This window comes from Erithacus rubecula, assembly GCF_903797595.1.
Source record: "Erithacus rubecula genome assembly, chromosome: 5".
Taxonomy (NCBI): Eukaryota; Metazoa; Chordata; class Aves; order Passeriformes; family Muscicapidae; genus Erithacus; species Erithacus rubecula.
The window spans coordinates 20569573-20590519 of NC_136687.1; the positions used below are offsets into that span (position 1 = coordinate 20569573).

The window sequence follows — 20947 nt, forward strand, 5'->3', positions numbered from 1 at the left end:
GAGGCATATATAACCACTGTATTTACTTTAGCAGCACAATCTCCCATCCTGTTATATGTCAAAGTGAATAATGGTAGAAAATCATTGTCGTAAAATCTGTGCTTTCCCTTGCCTGTAGACACAGTTGTTCTGTATTTCTGTTTTTTTTGCCCTCTCTGTGGACGTCAAGTTATGGGAAGGGCTGTGGGAAATATTTTCCTAAAGAATGATTTGTGTGACTGGACAAATACAGGCTTAAATGGATATGTGTGTTTGCCCTAAAGGTTGATCATCGAGGATCTGATACAAGGATTGAGTGGATAATGCCAGTTCATACTTGGTTTGTCCTTTGTATGAAACTGCTGGTTGATGTGGACTTCCCTTTCTTTCCCACCCTCCCCCCACTTTTCCCAGAGGAACAGTAATTGAGATCTGTTGCTAGTCATAAAAGCAGTTTCACTGATGATGATTCCTCTTGCATTGGGTTAAGTTTGGTCCTTCTGCATAACTGATTGAGCACTTTTCATTTGCAAACTTCTTGTTTCAGCCTTTAAAAGAACCCCACAAAACTAGCTCCACACGGGCAGAATGTGCTTCAAAATTGTATTTTTAATAATCATGGCGGGATTTGTTGTGTTGCTTTGTTGCTTATGTGCTATACTTCTGTTTATATTGTAAAGAACTTACACAGGAAGAGGGAATAAAAGCTAAATTTTATAACTCTTCATTTGAGATGTTTGGAGGCCATGTGTTCAGCACAAAGGTGTAAAGTAGAGCTTGCATTGAATATCTGGTGGTGTATTTGCATCTAAACCTATGGCTAACAGAAATGGAGAAACTGAAATGTTTTTTGAGAGTCAGAAAGCAAGTTATATGTAAATCTTATTTCTGAATCTTTGAGGCTGAAAATCTATATGTTCTTTAACTTCAGGCTAGTTCCTTTGAAGACAACAGACATACTTGCAACAATTATTTAAACATGCTTGCAGATACTTGCTTGGTTAGCACTATAATATGTAGTATATTATTCTGCTTGGGTTTATCCTTAGATTTTTTCAATGACTGTTATGTTATTCACATAGGAAAAAAAGCTTTTAAATACCTGAAATTAATTCATTTACAAAGATTTTTATGAAACAGAAGCACTTTTAAAACCAGACAAGAAAAATTATAATTCAAATACAATAATATATTCAAGATGTTTAACATGATTGATTCAACACCACTATTACAAAAATTAGGTTTCTTTCCTTATTCAAAATTTCAAATTGAAGTATGCCATATGTCTATGAAGAAATAATTTACTGAAGTCTGAAGGAGAGCAATGTCCTGTTCATCACTTTTAATTCACTGCAGAGTATGAAAATCGGGTCTGGGATTTAGGAGAGAAAGCAGTGGCTTCTGCGGAGCTTTCTGCAGTATCTCTGCTGCTGTGGAGCACTGTACAGCATTCCTGACAGTAGCATTCCTAGCCAGGCCATTAGGAAGCCTTTCTAATTGCAGGAAGAGAGCTTAATTGTTCTTGAAGGGATTACTCCCCAGAGTGCTAACTCCTTTTGTCCCCTCAATCCCTTCACAAGTGTGCAGATTCATCAGGGTTTAAGATGAGGTGTTTAAGTGCCACTTAGTGGCTGTCCAGAGCAAATGTAAGATACTGGGATTGCTGTGAGTTTTCACCTCTTCTGCTTCTGCTTTCCACCAGCAGGAGAATTGCTTGCCTTACCGTGGAGATACCTAAGGCTTTGTCTAAACTGATTGAAATCAGTTGAGAGATGCTGGTGGGTTTTAAGTAAGAAAGTTTCAGTACTGCAATTTCTGTTTTACTTTTTTTTTTCCCAAATTCTTTGTGGGTTTTTTTCTTTTGTTTGTTTTGAGGTTTTTTGGGTGGTTTTTTTCAATATTTTTGCAATGCCTCTTAAACTATTGGAATGAGTTTGTATGTAACAAACTATGTAACAAGAAGCAGCACTATGTAAAGTCTGTAGAACAGAAATACTGCTGTTCCTGAAGTTTATTCTTGTGTGTTAAATTTCACAAAACAAGATGTGCTTAACATTGGCTAGTGTTTGACATGAGCTAATGTTCTGGGGTGTTTCAGCTCCCCTCAGCAGAATATCTGATAGATGTGAAAACATTAGCTCTCAGTCATGTTAGGAGCTTACTATAATAAGTTTCTATGTGTGTGACAGAAGTTTATCTTCTAGAAACTTGCAGGACTTCTGTATGTTCTTTACATGTACATTATTAACTGAGTACTGAACCAGATACATCCTTAAGACACATAAGGATATAGTAGCAACTTGATCTGTGATTAAGTGGGGCAATTCTCTAATGAATAGCTTTTACATCTCAAAGTGCATGCATTGCCTGTATGCAGGCTTCCTCTTTACTGGGAGGTTTTCAGTGGGCTTTCTGCAGGGAGTTCATGTACCGCAGAAGGCATGCTACAAGGTTTTCTTTAGAATAGAGTTGTCTTTTTTTTCCTTCTCTTTCAGTTTTTGTGTTTAGTGGACTGTCCATGTGCATGCTCAATTTGGAAGAGTCAGAAGAGTTCCCAGGAACCTCAAACAAAACACAGATTTCTGATTACATTTCTTGTTAAAGTTACAGAACAGAAACTGCCAATGTCTCAGGATAAACCCCTTCACACATGTTGAGACAATGTACTTCTAACAAGCCATATAAAACCTAGATATGTGACAAATTAATCTTAGCCAGATAACCCTCACTTTAGGTGCACATGTTTTCACAGGCATGTCGACCTGTTCTGGAAGTCTTGATGCCAGCTTGAAACATCAGCTGAATTAGACTCTGGGTTTTTATCTTAACTGAAGTTGTGAGTAAAATTGAAGCACTTGTATGGGGATGACATTATGGATCTACAATGAGAGAGTGTCATACTTAGTTCTTATTAAGTTCTTCTTGTTTGACTCTATGTTACAGTTTTTTGCATGCTAAGAGAAAAAGCCGGGAAGATTGATTAAAACTGGCCTACATTCTACTCATAAATTATAATTGAAAGCAATGATACACTTGAAAATGTAATATATCTTGGATGAAATGTTCTGTTTAATGTCTTTATCTGGACAAGGGGATCAAGGGCACCCTCAGTAAATTCTCAGATGACACCAAATTGAGAGGGAATGTTGATCTGCTGTAGGGCACAAAGGCTCTGCAGAGGGATCTGGGCAGGAGGAATAAATAGGCCAAGGCAGTTGCAAGAGGTTCAACGTGGCAAAGTCCTGGATACACCTGGGTCACAACAACCCCAGGCAGTGCTATGGACTGGGGGCAGAATGGCTGGAATGTGGCCATAGCTGGATGAGCATGAGCCAGGGTGTGCCCAGGTGGCCAAGGCATCCAGTGGCTCCCTGGTCTGTCAGAAATAGTGTGGCCAGCAGGACCAGGACTCTGCACTGGTGAGGCCACACATTGAGTGCTGTGTCCTGTTCTGGGCCCCTCACAACAGGAAGGACATTGAGGGGCTGGGCCAGAGAAAGGCAATGGAGCTGGTGAAAAGTCTGAGCACAAAGCTTATGAGGTGAGGGAGCTGGGGGTGTTTGGGCTGGAGAAGGTTCAGGGGAGACCAGATCACACTGCAATGATCTGAAAGGAGATTATAGTGAGGAGGAGATTGGCCACTTCTCCTGGGTAACAAGTGACAAGATGAGAGGAAGTGACTTCTGTTGCATCAGGGAAGGTCTAAATTGGATATTAGGAAAAAATTCCTCAGTAATAGGGTCGGATCAGGCTGCTCAGGGAAGTGGTAAAATCACCGTCCCTGGAAGCATTCAAAAAATGTGTGCATGTGACACTTAAGGACATGCTTTAGTGGTGAATATGGCAGTGCTGGATTCGTGGTTAGACTTGATGATCTTATAGCTGTTTTCCAACCTAAACTGATTCTATGATTCTAAAAGACTTGCTCAGATGACTTTTAAGGTTCACTTATCCATTTGAGTCTTTGAACCAGTGAACACATTTAAATATGTGAGTTAAGACTTGCAAATTATTCAAATACATGGGCTCAGACTTGCAAGTTACAGTGGCATCTGAACTTACCAGATCACTACAGTGAAGAATTCAGCTGTCTAGCCCATCCATCCAGCTCTGTGCAGGTTTTTCCTGGAATGCCAGAGCTCCTTATTGGTACTTAGAATACCCAGAAAGGAGGAAATGGCAGAACTGACCCATGATTAGTTATGCATTTATTTATGTATTTCAGTAGTATACTGCGTGTCAACTAATATTTTAGATTTTATTCCTGAAAATATTTACACATTACCAAATTTTACCCACTCCATGAGTCTTACATGAAATGATGCAGCTATCTCCCCTTCTTGGTGATAAGATGGTTAACAGAACCTATGGTGAGGGGCTGCATTCAGTCTGTGTGGATCCATGGTTTTTTGGATGGCTGACTCAGCATGCAAAGGCTTCTATTGTTCTGGCGGAGGAGCGGAAGTGCAGTCAGCACATGTGGGTGAAATGTGCAGTGGTGACTTACAGTAGTATATCCTGAGCCCTTTGAAGTGATGTAGCTTTATCAAAACCACAAAAGAGTCACATGGACAAATCCTGCCTCTCTATTGTGTGTTATATTTCACAAATGGTTTCCAGTGTGTTTTTTAGGAGTTAAAACAGAATTGTCTTAAAGTAACTAAACGTTGTTGTTTGTGGTGAAACCTGGAATTGTAAATTTCGAGTGGAAAGCCAGCTGAATCATGGGAAAGTGATTTTTCAGATTGGTAGAGACAGTGTTTGAATCTTTGTTTGAAAGATAGCTTATTGCCATTTTGTGGCTTTCTCTGTAATTGAAAGCCAATATGACTTAGCCAAAAACTACAAAAGCAAAAGAGTCCACATCACTGGCAAAGATACACTCGATGGGTTAAGAAGCCTGCAGAAGAGAGTAGGAAGGGTAGAGATTGGGAACAGTAAGTTAAAAAATGTGTGCAAGGGAACATCGCTGATAAAGTTTTCAGCTTTCAAGACAGCTGAGAAGGAATATAATCTAAATATATAAGCTAATTCATCCCTCACTTTGGCAACACTGAGAAGACCAAATGCAACTGTCCTACAAGGAGGAAAACCAGGAGGTTTTGGGTTGTTTCAGCTACAGTCAAGTCTTAGCTGATGATCTCAATGGCTTGACTTGTGTGTTTGTCATTACACACTGTGAGCATCCCCATTTATTTTGAGCTCTATTTGCTTCTGCAGTTTCCTTGCTCTGTCTGTTTTCTGCTCCTCCTGCTCATTTCACAGCTTCCAGAAAACTCTTATTACTAAACAGAATGCGTGGAACCTCTGATGTCACTTTGTGGCAATTCCGTGTTTTGCTCTGATTTTCCCCTGTTGCTAATTTGCCACATTGTCCTTGTGGGTTTTTGCATCTAACTATTCAGATCAAAGTGATCTCCTCACAAGAGGTCTTCATAAATCTTGCTTGGACTACCTATAGATTCAAGCATTTTTTTTCACCCATTTATAGAGATCTGATCACTTGATTGCAATTAGATCACTCAGCAGTGTGCATTTCATCTAGGTCAAATGCAGACATATGATTATGCTTGAGTAGAATTAGTCAGAACCCATGGCAAAGTTCCTGACAGCTTTAGGCTTTATTTTTCTGTCTGTGGAAAGACAAAAAATATGCAATCCAGCATAAAGCTTTCCAATACAAAGTTTGCTCATCAATGTTTTTGTAAGTATTTGAAGTGGCACAATGATTTCTGTCCAGATGCTCTTTGCACCAGATGACCCTAATGTTTGTGAATGGGCACCTAAAGCTAGATTTTGTTACTGTTATGCTGATTATGTATAGCCTTGGTTACCTTTGCAGGATGATGGGTTCCACATACTGTGAGTAGTATTTTCTCCAGTTCCTCATTTGACTAAGGATTTTACCAAAACCCTTCCACTCTGAACTTTCTGGAACAAATACTGAGAAATTATCCATTCTGTTCAAGGTACCTGACTGATCATCTCAGCATCTGCTGTCACCCACAATTGCCTTCTAACAGGGCATAAGAAAAGCACAAACAGTTTTCTCTAGATGTAACTTTTCAAACAAAAAAAAAAAGAATACCTGAATACTCCAAAACAGAGCCATGAGGAAGCATCTGAAGATAATGGTAGCCAATCAGGAAAGCTGCTTCAACTTTATGAGGTGGTTTATCCTCCAATGGTCTCATGACCTCACTCCAGTTGATGTAACCCTGCCTTTAGGTTATTACTTGCCCAAGAAAGACTAATTTCGCTGCCTGCTGAGTGAGCAGCATGGCCCATGTGCTCTTACCCTTCTCTCCTACAGATAGAATCACCTTTCCTTTGCATATCTTGCTTTCCCTCAGTTCTCTTGGTGAAGTGCAACTGGGCCTCAGCAGATGGTAGCTCAATTATAGGTAAGCTAAACCTTCAGGAGAGGTTGGAAAGGACTGTGCTGCTGAATCAGTGCCCAGCAGTCTAGTGAGGAGCTGTTATCTTCTGTCTGCCACACAGGGAGTGAATTGCAAGTTATCTCTGGGCACCCGCCCAATGTCAGCATTTTTCATATTTGCTACTGGTTAGCAAATAGCCAGAAAATTTCACTCGCAGTACTAAGAAGATTATCCAAATCTGTGAAATTTCTGTTTCCACTGAGTATCTAGAAATCACCAAAGGAGTCATTGCAGGTGCTTTGGTGAAAGCTGGATTTCATCTTTAGCATGGCAGTGGGCTCCTATGCACTTTAATTCAAAGGGACAGTCACAGCCAGCCTGTGGTTAGGTGTTGGGTTGTGCTGCTGTTTTTCATCATGGGGCTGGTGCAGATCTGGTTTGGTGAAGTAATTTGGTTTTATGATTAATATTTTGTTTTATATTGTGAAAAAAGTTTCCTTATAATTTGGGCAAAAGAAGCTTACTCTTTTCTTCACCACAATATTTATTCAGAAGCTACTGAGTTAGACTTGATTGAGTCCTTGGATAGGATGAAATACAGAGTATTCATTACTCTTTTGTGTTAACAGATTCAGATAAATCCATTTTTATGTCTTTCATGTGTGAAGATGCCATGAAAGTCCAGTGTCTCTTTAGACACCCTTGTTTTGGTGTGATTTAGTACAGTTGCATCTAAGAACCAAAACTATTACATTTTGAATTCATATGACAAACAGTATTCTCACAGTAGTTACATTTTTTCTCTCTTTGATAAAGTAGAAACCATCACTCCTGGAACAGGAAAGGATGAGATAATACTCAGGAAAAGAACAGTGAGAAATAAGTGATAAAGGATAAAAATTGTGGGTGTTTTTAAACAAGGACCAAATATTGGAAAGTGATAATTAATGGCGAACTTTTTTTTTTTCTTATATTTTTTTCACCTGCATTTATCAAGACCTTCTTCTGTACAGGAAGGAAGGAGATAATTACAGGTTGCAAGTGAATGTGGACAGAGGAGATCATTTGAATAACTGCCAAATACGTTTAAATACAATTCAGAAGAAAAAACTTTAAATGGAAATGACATCTGCTTTAAAATCACCACTAGTAGTAACACAAGAGCAACAGCAGAGGCCAATCTCAAGTATCACAGCTGTGGCTATACCCTTAATGCAAGTTCTTGTGAGACATCATTCAGTGATGGCATATTGTGAAGACTCACAAAAATACTTATGGCTATAAAACTTAGAGAAATGTAAATTAGAGGAAAATGAGTCAGAAATACTCCTCCTTTGGAGATCGACTGCACCCTCCTTTCTTCTGTATATTTCATTATTTCTCCCTCCTATTTTATATCTCTTTCTTTCTCCAAATGGCTTCTTTTAATGAAGAAAAAATAATGAAAAAATAACTTGTGTATGTGCTAATTTATGTAGGACATCTGTAAAACAGAAAGATCACCTTTCTGATGATGCAAGCTCTAAGTTGTAGCTTTGAAGTATTTTTAATTGTTGCTATTTTAAAAACAACCACAAATATCTTGCTAGTACTTTCCATGATGACATGGAAAAGCTTATAGGACTGAGGGGTTTGTTTTGATTTTTAGGAGATCATACACTTGGATAAGATGGTGTCAAGTGCTACTTACTATTTATGCAATACAGATGTTATTCCCTGACCCTGAATTTTTCCATTTCCCCAAAAAGGGGATGTAGTATTTTTGGAGATACAGTTATCTACACAAGCCAAGCTTAAAATACTAAAATACAGAGGTTGTCTTTTTAGAAATATGAACATCCTGAAAAATGAATGCAGTTATTGTTCCCACTACATTACTAAATGCATCTTTTTTGGAAGGTAAGCAACCCAGTGACCTTTTCATTTACACTGAAGAATTTCATGCATTACTAAATGTTTTTATAGCTGAACACTTAAGCCTCACTTCCAGCTGTTTCCCAAATGCCAAAGTGTGCCCGCTTCTCCTTCGTTCAAGGCCAGCATCTGTCATCTTTGTTTAACAGATGAACTAAAGCAGAGAGAGCATTTATGTAGCATGCCTGAAAGTCATGTTGACAGCAGAAGCAGGAATTCATTCATTGTTACTCTATCTCCTAATTCAGTATCTTCACCACTCTTCTTCCTAATCCTGTAGAAGCATGTAGAAGTTTTCAGAGTGCACTTAAAATCATACAAATATTACTATAACAATTACATGCAGCAGGTTTCAAAGTTAGGTAGTGTGAAGTGACACACTGGAGATGGCTGTTTGAGCCAGTTGCAGACAGGCTGAGAAGCCAGATATCCTGACTGACATCAGTGTTTAATGTGGACTCAGAGGCAGATGAGTGTATTGTCAGTTTAAAATTGTGTAAAGGTGTCAGTCAGGAAGGGTGAGCTGGAAAAGCTCCCAGGCTGGCAGATCTCCCTGAAAAAAGGGAAGAAATAATTATTTAGTAGTAATATTGTTCACACTCAGAGAAATGAGGCTCCTGAGACTCTCATGCTACCATCAAAGACAGTGGTTATGCAGTACAACTATGAGCAGCACATAATGAGGAGCATTCTGCCTTGCTTGTGCCCTCAGCTACTTCGTGAAATAAAAGCAGACCTGGTAATATTTCTAGTTCTTGTCAGGTTCTGGGTTTAAGGCCCTGAGAACAGATGTTATTTTTTCATATATGTGCTCTGCATATCATGAACAGTAGCAGCAGTGAAAATTTCCCCCTCTATCATGCCAGTATGCCTTGAGAGACTGTTAGGAGAATGGATATCAGTCATATTTAGTCATTTATTGGGCTTATGGCTAAGAACATCTGTAAAATCGAAATGTGTATGGCCACTATTATAATTACAGAGAGAGCCATTGGCTATCGTTGTAAATTATCTGTAAGATGTAGAACTATTAGCAAATGGAACTCTATTCTCCTTTTATGAAGATCTGTAATGTATTTGTTAAGTTTTTCATTTCAGAAACTAGCTTAGGTACAGCCTGAGAAGAATCCCTTTTGTGTAGTGTCCTCATCCCTCTGCTGCCCATTACAGACATACAGCAGAGCTGGGACCCTCACCAGCACCACGTCGGGAGGTGATAGAGCTCTCTGTCAGCTCAGTGCCTTGTTTGCTTTGCATGAACCAAACCCAGGGCTGCAGGGTCATGCAGTCTGGGGCAGGTGCCAAAACTACCCCTTTTCTGCCTCAGTGAGCTGTGAGATTGGCTCTGCTTCTCCCCAGCCCATGTGCGTGGATGTCACTCTTTCCCTCCTGTTTTCATTTAATAACTCAAATAACTGGAGCAGTGTCAGCTCTAACCCAGAGATTGTTCCATTAGCCATAAGTGTGCCGGTGCAAGCATATGCAGGGCACTCTCACAGTGGAGTAGCTGTCTCCAGTAGTAATGAGAGTGTCTGGGTAAAACGAAGAGCTGAATTTGGCACTTCATCATCTAACTTTGAGCAGTTGAATTTTATTGAGAACTGCATAGCAGACCCCTATGCTTTCCTGTTACGATTGTGCAAATCTAGTTCTTCATGTTGTTTCTGTGAGGTGATGGAAAATAAAGGGCTTTTTGTTTTGAGCCCAGTGAGTTATTTCCTGTGAACTCCAAGCCTTTTTTCCTTTCCTTGTTCTGTGCCCTTCCTCCAAATTCAGGAAAATTGGTAGTTTTAGGCAGCCCTACGGCCAGTGAGTAGGGGAGGGGAGTGTTCACAGCCAGCTCAGCCGGAGCAACGACAGGAATGAGCATTCCTGGCTGAGTGGCGAGTAACATCCCTGGACCTGCCGGAAACATGTACACTACTGTCTGGCCTTCCACGACAGTCTGATTTCTGAAAGTTGAGCTGCTAGTGTGTATTGTCAAATGCCATTAGGCTAACACGAATGGCGAGACAGACTGGAGTGTAACATTTCACAGTGGTTTCAAAATGATGATTTTTCGCTCCATCCTTTAATGTTAGTAAGAGCTTCGATGCCGAGATGTTCCCAGAAAGTTTTCGTTACGAATCCCGTCATCAGCGCTGAATTACGTGGCCGCTCAGCGCGAGGCGGCGGCCGGCGGTTGTCTGCGTTGCCGGGCGCGCTGCCGGAGGGCGAGCCCGCGGCCGTCCCGAGCCCGCTCCCTTCCCGCCCGCCGGGGTCCGGCGGCCGTAGCCCGGGCGCGGGGAGCCCCGGCGGAGGCGGAGCGCGGCGGGGGCGGGACGCGGCCGCGGCCCTTCCTTTCCCTTGCCTTGGCTTCCCGCCCCGCAGCCCCGCGGCGGCAGCCGGCGCCGCCACGGGCAGTGTCCCGGCGCGCAGAGCTCGCGGTGCCGCCGGCCGGCGCTCGGCGGCGGGGGCGCTTCGGGAGCCCGCGCGGGCCGCCCGCTCCCCTCCCGGCGCAGCGGCGGGCGGGAGAGGCGGAGAGCAGCGGCCGGAGCCGGCGATCGCCGCGCCGCAGCCCCTAGGATGTCACCATTGTTCAGCTGGGTGGCCAAGGTAGGAGGCGCGGCGCTCTCCGCGCTCGGGAAGTCAAGTCCAGCCTTAGGGCTTGCAGATGTTCGCGTGTAATTTCAAGGCAAGTCAGTCATCGCTGCGAAAGGCAGCAGAGCCCTGCTGTATTGTTCAGCCACGGTAAAGAGGGAGCACTCAGAGTGACCGGTAAAGTCAGTCTGCTGTCAGACGTGCCTTGGGTTTAGGGGCTAAAAGCGAGGCTGCAGGTCTGGACGACTTGTTCTGCGTTGGTGCGGATCTGCAGAAGGGGAGAGCTGTAATTAAAACTGCTCAGAAGGCCTGATCTTAGTGCCTGTGGAAGTCTAACGCTACTTTTGCACTCTGGGGAATGTGTAACAGCGCTCCCACTGTTTGTTTTGGAGTCTTTTTTTTTTCCCTATGGTTTTTGTCATGCTCTGAGTTTATGAGGAACAATAAGTTGGATTTTAGTGGGACACTTACATGTTTGATTGTGACAATGAATGTGTCGTGCTGGTGTCTTCATCTGTGTGTCTAGGGCTTCTTCAGGATTTTCCACTGTAACTGAAATTACGTATGGATGTAAAGCAGTAAAGATGCTTAAAGATCTCTAGAATATAATTTTGTGTTGATGTTTTTTAAAAAAATCTAGAGTAACAGTCATTCTGAATTTAAAGTAAGTTGCAAATGACATTCTCAGTTTAACGCGTAGAAGAGGAGAAGTGTCTGGAGCAGCTGTATGGCAATCAAAAATTTTAAGTTCCTTGAATAAAGTAGTTGGGGAAAAAACTATATCTTGAAATTCAACACAGCGTAGGCTGCTTGGCAGATGGCATAGAACTGGATTCTCTCTTCTCTGTTGTCAGTTGTAAATGGTCAGTTGCTTAATTTCTTCTGCATCCCTGTTCCTGAATATTTAATAGGTGAAACACCCACCCTCGGATGATACTAAGAGGGAAAGTGCTTGATACTTGACTGTTCTCTTTGTTCTGATTCTCAGATAGATTCTCAGACTCGCTCTATTTTGGAGAAGGATTTGAAAGGAAACTGCTGATTGTATCCTTTTCTCTTTCCACTTGCCTTGCTTTCTCTGGATGAAGACCTGTTGGATGGAGCACGCGTAGTTAGTTTCCTCTCTTGTCACTCCTCAGGCTCTGTCCCATGCATAACATGAGTCCCGGTTTGCCGTGTTACCTGGAGGAATGATAGCAGCTGATGCCTGTCCCGACTCTTATAAAAATGTCCCAGTCTCCTATGCAGGTGGCTGCTGCCAAAGATGAGTGATGCCATTGAGTACGTACTTCAGGGATAACCCCAAAGTATGGCTCATTTCCTTCCCTCATTGTTCGCTTGTCAGCTGGGCAGGCAGCTGGTCAGAGAGGAGCTGGTGTCGGAGGAGGTCAGAACTTGTAGCACACGGAGTTCACTGTGTTTTTAGAGAAACAAGCTCTTGCACAAACACACTTCTAACTGCTTTTAGGAATGCTTTCTGGGCTTCCAAAAGTAATTATTTCAATGCTGGTTCCTCACAACTTCTTAGATTTATTCTTTTGATGGCCATTAATCATCAGCACTAATTTGGGAGGGAAAGCAAGGCAGTGTACTTAGAAATATAAAATGAGGCTTGTTAATAGAGAAAGCTTTCCTGCTTGCCAAAATCTGATCAGTAAATATGTAGGACCTCTTGCTGTGCGCTTTCAACATAAATGCAAGCCTTTCCAGTTCTTATGAGATGGTGAGCCGTTCTAGAACAGGGAAGGAGGAAGCTGCCCCTCTCGAAGGAAAGCTGTCCTTTTGCATTTATTACTTAAAAATTAGTGACACCCCCCCCCCCCCCCCCGGCTTAAATTAAGTGTTTATTCTCACCAGGCAAGACACCAGACCTGCAGATAGTTACATGTGAAGCAATTTACTCCCTTGTGCTATGAATCTGATTTCCCTGGTGTTGGTATAAACATTACCTTTTAATTTGTCTTGTTTACACATTTTTACATGCAGTTTTACCCAGCTTGTCTCTTACCTACACACAGGCTCCTCAGGGCTGAGTTCTGCAGTGCTGCCAGGCTCAGCCATGGGGCCCATTCTGGGCTGGAGGATAAAGCCCTGCTTGAGTCGGATGTGGATTGATGTTGCCCCCATTGGCCATATGGATGCTGGCTAAATCCCTGAATGATAGCTCTGTGGATAATGAATTCTAAAGTACTGACTTGTTTTAGTCTCCTGAAACTATTTAAATAAAAAAGAATAGTCATACCTGTTTTTCCTGCATGATTTGATAGTGTTAGACAACTGATTTAAGGGAAAGGTAAGACTAAGCACCTAAAAGCACAGTCTCTTGAAAGTGTAGACTGTTTACACTGTTCTGAGTTGCTTTTGAAAATACAGCAAGACTTTTCATATTCAGTGTAGGTCACTGAGTTGCTATTAGTAAAAGTAATCATTGTGGGGTTGAAAAATGTCAAAGCTTTAAGTCTCAAAAAAAAATAGACATGCAGAGTTTTAGTGGTAAACTGGCACATTATTAATTCATTAGTAGGAGTTAATTATACAGCGACAAGTGTTAAAAGTAATTTTATTTCTGTTCCTATAATATTTAATGTGTCGTTAATTAAAAAAATAATCTTAACTCTTTACAAATTATTTAATTTTATAATGCAAGTTTCTATTCAGAAGCAGCTTTATAGCAACCAGAATTAGAGAACTGATTGCTGAAGAAATAGAAACAGTTATTCAGGCAAGAAATTGTATAAATAGAGAGTTTTGAGTAAATGGGAGTAACAATATATTTCTTAGTTTAGGTCAGAAGCTACAAATTAAATTAATTTGCCTTCTGCAAAGAAATGAAGAAGAATGACAGACTGAAAATCAGGATGGCCAAGAAATCCCTTCCTACTTTTTTTTCCTCCTTTTTAAGAGTGTTCTGGAAGGATGATTTTGGCTTTTTTGTTGGTCTGTTCTAACGTATATCACACGCATTTATAGGGATGTTTTGCTCCAGTTTAACTGACATGCCTCTTTCTTTTATTCCCCACAGCTTGCAGCAACTCTGAGTGCCTTTGGATATCTTTAATCTCTCAGTGAATGATTTACATTTTATCCAAACAAATCAAGTTTTGGTCTCCTCAGGAGCCCTCATAACCAGGCACTTAAAAGCTGTCTAAAGCCAAAAAACTTACACATTTGTTAAACCTGTCTTACTTGTTAAGCCCACCTTATTCATGATAAATTATTTGGGTAGGCAAGTAAGTTAGTAGTGGTGGTATTCTATAGGGTGCTATTCATGTTTGTGCTAGTGCATTTATCCCTGATAACCCTTATTGTAAAGGAATTTGAATACTTTCATACTGTATCAAGAATCAAGTATTTAATAGAGAACTAGTGCCAGGGAAGAATTGGGAATCACTGAAGAGGGAAGGCTCAAAAGCCATAGCTTTGCTTGTGGAAGAATCTCCTTGAAGCCATTGATGCTGTGGGTAGGGCTGAAAGGACAGACCCTCACTTGTCTCCCAGGCTGGATGCCAGCAATGTAGCAAAGAGAAAGTGCAGATTTCTGCCAGAGCTGTGTTTTGGTGCCCAAGATTGCACAATGCCCTTGTCAGAGAACGCTACGTTTGTGCTCAGTGTGATTCTCCAGGTCAGTTTATGTTGGGGTAAAATGTTGTTGCCAATTTGCAGCTTTCAGATAAACGCAGATTATCACAAAATACCAAGCAGTTCTAATGCACTGTTTTCTGTATGCCAGTCACTCCCCACCTTCCCCTGCGGGGCCCTGGGTGATGACTGAGGAATATGCGCTCAGCATTTGAAATGAAGTCAGTCCCGTGGTGAAACCCCTCAGTTACTCAGCAGTTAAGTTCCCTTTGGAACTATTTGCTTTTATTCTTTGTCCTTCCATTTCTATTTCTGCATGCCAGGCTCTAATTGCACCTGCTCTGCTTAGATGTTCCCTGTCTGATGGGCGAGGGATGGAATACAGTTGCTCACATGGCTTTTATTTGGCTGTGCAGGTGTAGTAGGGCAGTGTCCTCTGCATTTGTCAGGTACATTAAGAGTGCTTAGTAAGGAGCAGAGCTTTCCACAGAGAAATTTCTGGCCATGTAGATTGCAGTTTAGCAAGGTTTTTCTCTTGAATCATTTATGTCTTTCTGAATTAATTTCTCATGAGTATCTTCTTTCAGGTTCATGTTGACCTTCAGATTTAACAAGCCAAGCCTGACAAGGTAGCTGAGCTTGCTCTTTTGTACAGGTTCTGTCCTCTGCAATTCAAAACAGAACTTTTAGCCTCTAGTCAAACACTGTTTGCTTTTCTTTGCTGAAAGGCACTCTGGAAGTTGGTGCTAGCTGTCTTCATGTGGTTAATATGTTCTGAGCCAACCAGCAGCAAAACAGCTAGTAAATCCTGCAGGATCAGGGAAAATCCCAGGTCAAAGATGGATAATACAACTATGGGTTGGTTTGGATTTTTTGCCATATATAAACATATGTCTGCAGCACTGCAGTTTAACTTCATTTGCCTTACATTTGATGATTTAAAATACTGTTTCACATCATAGCCTTTTTTTGAAAGGCTACTGTAAGGAAGCAGTCTTTTATTTGTACTGGAAGTGCTCCTGAGAACACCAAAGCAGCAGTTCCACTCTGGGTCCCATAAGTAGAAACATCATTAGGGAAAAGTCAGGTAAAGAACCTCTTTACAGTTTGTAGCTTCCCATCGTCCCCAGTGTAGAATGTGCAGCATTTCTGAGAAACCTCTGCTTTAAGGAATTTTTGGAATTTTTTTTCTGTGCCATTTAATAAAATCTTTAAATACTTTAAGAAGTCTTCTGAACCATTTTATTTTAAATTTGAAGGGTGTGAGGCTGTATGGGGTGTACAGAGGTTGACTAATGACTTAACAAGCAAATCCTCAATGGAATTATTTAATCATTATTCAATTAATAGAATTATTGTTGGTTTTTTGAGGTTTTTTTTGGGGGGGTTTTTTGGGTTTTTTTTTGGTTTTTTAATTAGAAGCCTTTACAGCTCAACTGTTCAAGCTGAAATACTTATGGATGGCAGTGACTCAGAGGAAAAACATTCTCAGCCTCTGTTTTGGTAGTATTTTACATATCAGTTAGGATAGACAAAATATGTCAAGAGATGCTTACTAACTTGTATGGGGAGGTGAGGCAGCAGAGCTGGGAAAAGCAGCCAGAACTCAAAGAGCAGAAGCTGAGGCAGGGGAATGACTTTAGCTACTGTGTATTGGTTGTATCACTGAGTTAACTCTACTGAATTGTATTGAAATGGTTTTCAGTTATTCTTGCTTTTTAACCAAGTTACAATAACAAATCATGAGATGCATTAATGCATAAACGTAGAACTTTAACAGGAGTTTTTTCACAGAATCACCAGTATAAGCTTTATTGGAAGGGACCCACAAGGATGAAGCCCAGCTTCCTGCCCTTGCACAGGACACCCCCAATAGTCACACCACGTGCACTATCCAAACACTCCTTGAGCTCTGTCAGGCTTAGTGCTATGACCACTTCCCTGGGGAGCCTGTTCAATGCACAGCCACCCTTTGGGTGAAGAACCTTTTTTTAAAATCCAGCCTAAACCTCCCCGACACAACTTCAGGCCATTCCTTCATGTCCTATCAGTGGTTACCGAAGAGAAGAGAGCAGAATTTGCCCCTCCTCTTCCCCTCATGAGGAAGTTGTACATTGCAATGGGGTCTTATCTCAGTCTCCTTGAGGCTGAATCGACCAAGTGCCCTCAGCCACTCCTCATACAGCTTCCCCTCGAGGCCCTTCATCATCCTCATTTCTCTCTTTGGGCACATTCTAACTGCTTTATATCCTTGTTATACTGTGACACCCAAAGCTGCACACAGCACATCAGGTGAGGCCACCCCAGCTCAGAGCAGAGCAGGACAATCCCTCCCTTGCCTGGCTGGCCATGCTGTGCCTGAGCCCCACAGGACACGTTTGGCCCTCCTGGCTGGCTCATGTTCAACTTGCCATTTGACCCCCAGGTCCCATTCCATGGCACTGCTTTTCAAAATCTCATTTCCCAGTCTATCTGTACATCCAAGGTTGCCACATCCCAGGTGCAGAATCTGGCACTTCTCCTTGTTGAACTTCTATGTTTGGTGATTGCCCAGTCTGCTGGTTTATCAAGGTCACTCTACAGAACCTCCCTGCCTTTGAGAGAGTCAGCTACTCCCAATTTTCTATTATCTGCACACTTGCTTAGTAACCCTTTTTTAAAGTAAAATCTTTCTGAAAAGCATAGTTTTCTTACTGAGAAGCAAGAGGGAGGTTCAGGCACCCTTATCCTGTTTCAGTGTACTACAGCATAACAACAGGGTTTCTTCTCTGTCTTTTCCCTTTCAATTTGCCAAAAGGCCAGCCCAGTGTTCCTGGATCAGCTGACCAGGTGCATGAAAGCTGCAGTTCTTAGCCTGGATGAAATCCCCTGTGGGTTGCATCTAAGCTAGTAAGTGCCATGCAGCAACATGTTGTTCAAGGAGGGCCACTGGTGCTGAGGACAGGTTCTACACCTCACTCTAGGAAGTGACTTTTAAGTGGTCGTAATTTGGTGCTGTGAACCAAATGCCTGTTTGCAGTGAAATGTATCACAGAATAAAGGTTTAGTTTTGTTTAAATGAGTGACAATTCTGGTGTTTTGAGACACCCTCATAATGTAATCTGTCACACAAGAAGTGAAATGGGAGAATCTACTCTCAAACACATTCATGGTTCAAAATAAAATAGTGAAGTAGTCATACCAGATTATACTTGAGAGTCCAGTTAGAAAAGCTGGACAAACAGCTTACATACACATGGCTTTGGCTGTGTGGACACACTGTGGCACAGTGGATGGCACTGATGGAGGGAATAGGAGCCCATCAGGAAATTTTAGTTTTATTGAGATGTTGACCTTTTGGCTCGTGCTTAATGAAAATATCAGGCCTGAAAAGGTTATCTGGAATTTCTGTGCCCTAGACTTCTGTATGTTACTAACTGAAGAACTTTGAAGAGAATATAAAAATGTTTGTTATCTTCCATTCTCAGGGCACTGTGTATGTAAGCACACATGTTGATCACATTTTAAAACCAAATCAAACGTTATTCTGGAGTAGCTGGAAGCTTCTTTCCAGCTCAAAAGTTGCTAGGTTTGGATATGTGAATGTTTTTCTTTATAGCTCTCCAGCACCATGACTATAATCAAAAACATTTTTTTCAGGGGACACCTTTGATATGCAGCTACCAAACAGGATTTTCAGGTATGGATATTCTGAGAAATTGCAGGTTTGGGGTGAAGAGGCTGCTTGTGCATAGTTACACAGGCACACTCCCTGCTACTGTAAATGACAAAGCTGAGCTAAACTAAACAACTCCTTTCTTTTTCAGTGAACCATTTTGGAGAATTTATGTTTTTATTTCAAGGAGCTATGTAGCCAAATATCTTACTTTAACCAGATCTTAAGAGTTGCCTCTCTATATTTACTGAGCTATTGGTCTGCTGCTGTAGTACCAATGAGGTGAGCTTACTGAAGCCGTTGTCATGGAAATTTGGATGGTTGGCACTAAATGTTTCGTGCTGGTTTTGTTTCTGTGGAGCTTTTTATAGCTTCTAATCTCCTCAAATGCAAGTCATGGAAAAGGAAATTTGTAGAAGTGCTTTGGAGTTCTAGACTATTATGTACAAAGGGCCGGTCTTTAAAACTGGTGTACCTACCCAAAACCTGAACCAGTAATATGTTTTGGAATTTCAGATTTGGGTATGTCCCATTGGAATATATTACCTAAAGAGTTTATCATTCTGTGAAAGCAACATCTCTGCTTGACATACAGTCATTGAAGGCTGACCTTTTTAGACTAAAGCATATTTTTTATATGCAAACACAGTTCATGAAGCCGATGTGGTTTTTTTCGTGAAATGTGAAATAATGTAAAAAATTATTGTAGCTTGTTATAATTTGTAAGCTTTTTTTTCCTTCTGTTTTACAGCAGAGAAGGATGGAAACTGGTGAACTAACTGCTCTTTTAAGTGAAAGTTGGAGTGGTTTTCATGGGATATTTAGTCATTACTTTCCCATCCTTTTCTCCTGTGAGTTGACCTAAGGCAGCTGAAATCTGTTACTGTGTGACAAAGCAGCAAATGTGCTCATCCACAAGCAGGTCAGTTCACCAGGATTTTGTACCAGTCAGGCAGAATTCTGGAAAAAGCTGATCAGCTTCTTCACTCAGATTCCCCTGGGGCCTTTGTAAGTTTAATGTTCAAATAAGATTCTTCCAATTAAAAACATTATCTGTCTCTGTGCCTCCCACCAGCAACCCAAGGAAGAAGAGTTGTGTGGCTGTCTGTTTTCTTTGGAAGTCTGTCAACTCTGTTGTCAGAGTACGAGATGGTGTTTTATTCTGCTGCAGATAAAATTTACTCATCATGTCAGCCAAAAGCATTCTTCCCCCCACTACCTTCCTTTGTGAAAATATCAAAATAAATTTTGAGGGGAGGGAGATTTTGACACACATTTGTGTCAGCTGTCAAGAAGCTTATATCAGAAATAACCTTAGTTGTTATGAGGATACACATGGAGTTTTCCTCCTTTCTTGTTTGGAGTTGGATATTGATAAAAAGGACAGAATTTCAGGCTTGTTTTTAATTTGTAAAGAAATTGTATTCACTTCTGTCTGTTTAGCTAACCCCTATTTTTCCAGTTGGACTGATTTTGATAAGTACCAGAAGCCCAAGAGCAAAGGAGACAAGGAGAGAGCCTGTATCCTATTGTACAAATGAAATTTAATCTGATTAATAATTAAGGGTACTACCTAAATTCCTATTTTAAGTCCTCTTATTGCCTTTCAATAAAAGGCAACAATAAAATACACAAATAATAAAAGACAAATTCTCTGCTCCGCTTAAAAAAAAAAAAAAATCAAAACAGAAAAGAACACTTGTCCTGGAAGTTTTAAAATGTCATTGCTCTTTTTCCATTTATAGCTGTTTAAGAATAGGCTTCCTTCTTTTTCCCACCCCATAGCCTCCAGCAAAGTCCCAAGCCTGTCTCTACCCAGTGAAGGATGCTGCTTGCAGTTCCATCTTGCACCTCTCCCAAAAAAAAAGTATTTAATCTCTGTTGCTAATGAATGAGCAGATATATTTCTAGTTACTACTTTACAACAGGTATTGCCTCATTGTTCATACTCACCTTGAAAAAAGTGAGCCTGCAGGTACGACCAGCAACTACTTCTATGTCTTGATATGCTGTTTTCATTTGTGAAATTATGTGAAAAGAAACCTTTCAAACAAAATATGGAGAAAATACATCTGAAGATGTTAATGCCTTATTTGAAATATCTTTTGATTTATTCAGCAGTGGTTCCGTATAAGTTTATGGTACTGAATGGAGGAGCTGATAATGCTGTGGAGAATAAAAAGAAATGGTTTTTATTGTAAGGACAGAAAAGACTGGGCAAATATAAATTAGTGAACACCATGTAATATGCCCACCAGAGTTTACCTATATTCTTTCCAAAAGCACAATTTGTAAGAATACTCCTTTCAGAACCAGTCAGGTGCTGTTGCATTTGGAGGTATTCTAAATACACATGGAGACTTGGAGAGTTTGCTTTTGGGTCATGCATTTTCATGGTGAAGGGTCCAAAAGTAAGAAGCAATCTAGGACGTGGCAGTTTCATGGCAGTTGCATCACTCCTGGGGAGAAAGCACCGTCACAAAACAGAACAGTCCAACTTCATTAGAATACCGAGTACACTTAAGTTCTATTTCCAAGCTTGTTTACAGTACTCTGTGAACAGATTCTGCAAATACTGGTTTGGGGTTTTTTTTCAAAAGGAAAGAAAACCTTTTCTGCCTCTTTAAATTACATGGAGTGCTCTCAAACTCAACATGATTTTGCAAAAAGTGTACTCTTTTCTGTCTGGTTGAGGAATCATGAGGAATGTTCTCGAGCTGAGATTGGCCTGTAATATTAAAAGGAATGTGATACTGTGAAAGTGGCATACAGTACTTATGACATCCGTCTGCAGTACTTTAACAATCTCCTGGAGGTAGCTCTTGGTGTGTGTGGGAAGTCTAGTCCCCTTTACAACTTT

General features: G+C 41.0%; 1 protein-coding gene across 10 annotated transcripts in view; it reads left to right on the forward strand.

The window, feature by feature from the left end:
* Nucleotides 1-20947, forward strand: part of TBC1D1 (TBC1 domain family member 1) — a 98881-nt gene that overhangs the window by 17465 nt on the left and 60469 nt on the right. Inside the window, exon 1 of one of the 10 annotated variants that reach the window (XM_079305540.1) lies at nucleotides 10602-10868. The exons of 7 other annotated variants lie outside the window; for them this stretch is intronic. In XM_079305540.1, coding sequence (XP_079161666.1) covers nucleotides 10839-10868 — 30 coding nt within the window. In that variant the 5' untranslated portion in view covers nucleotides 10602-10838. Of the gene's footprint in view, nucleotides 1-10601; nucleotides 10869-20947 lie in introns of those variants that run through there. 2 more of the 10 variants (XM_079305539.1, XM_079305531.1) reach the window with 2 other exon arrangements.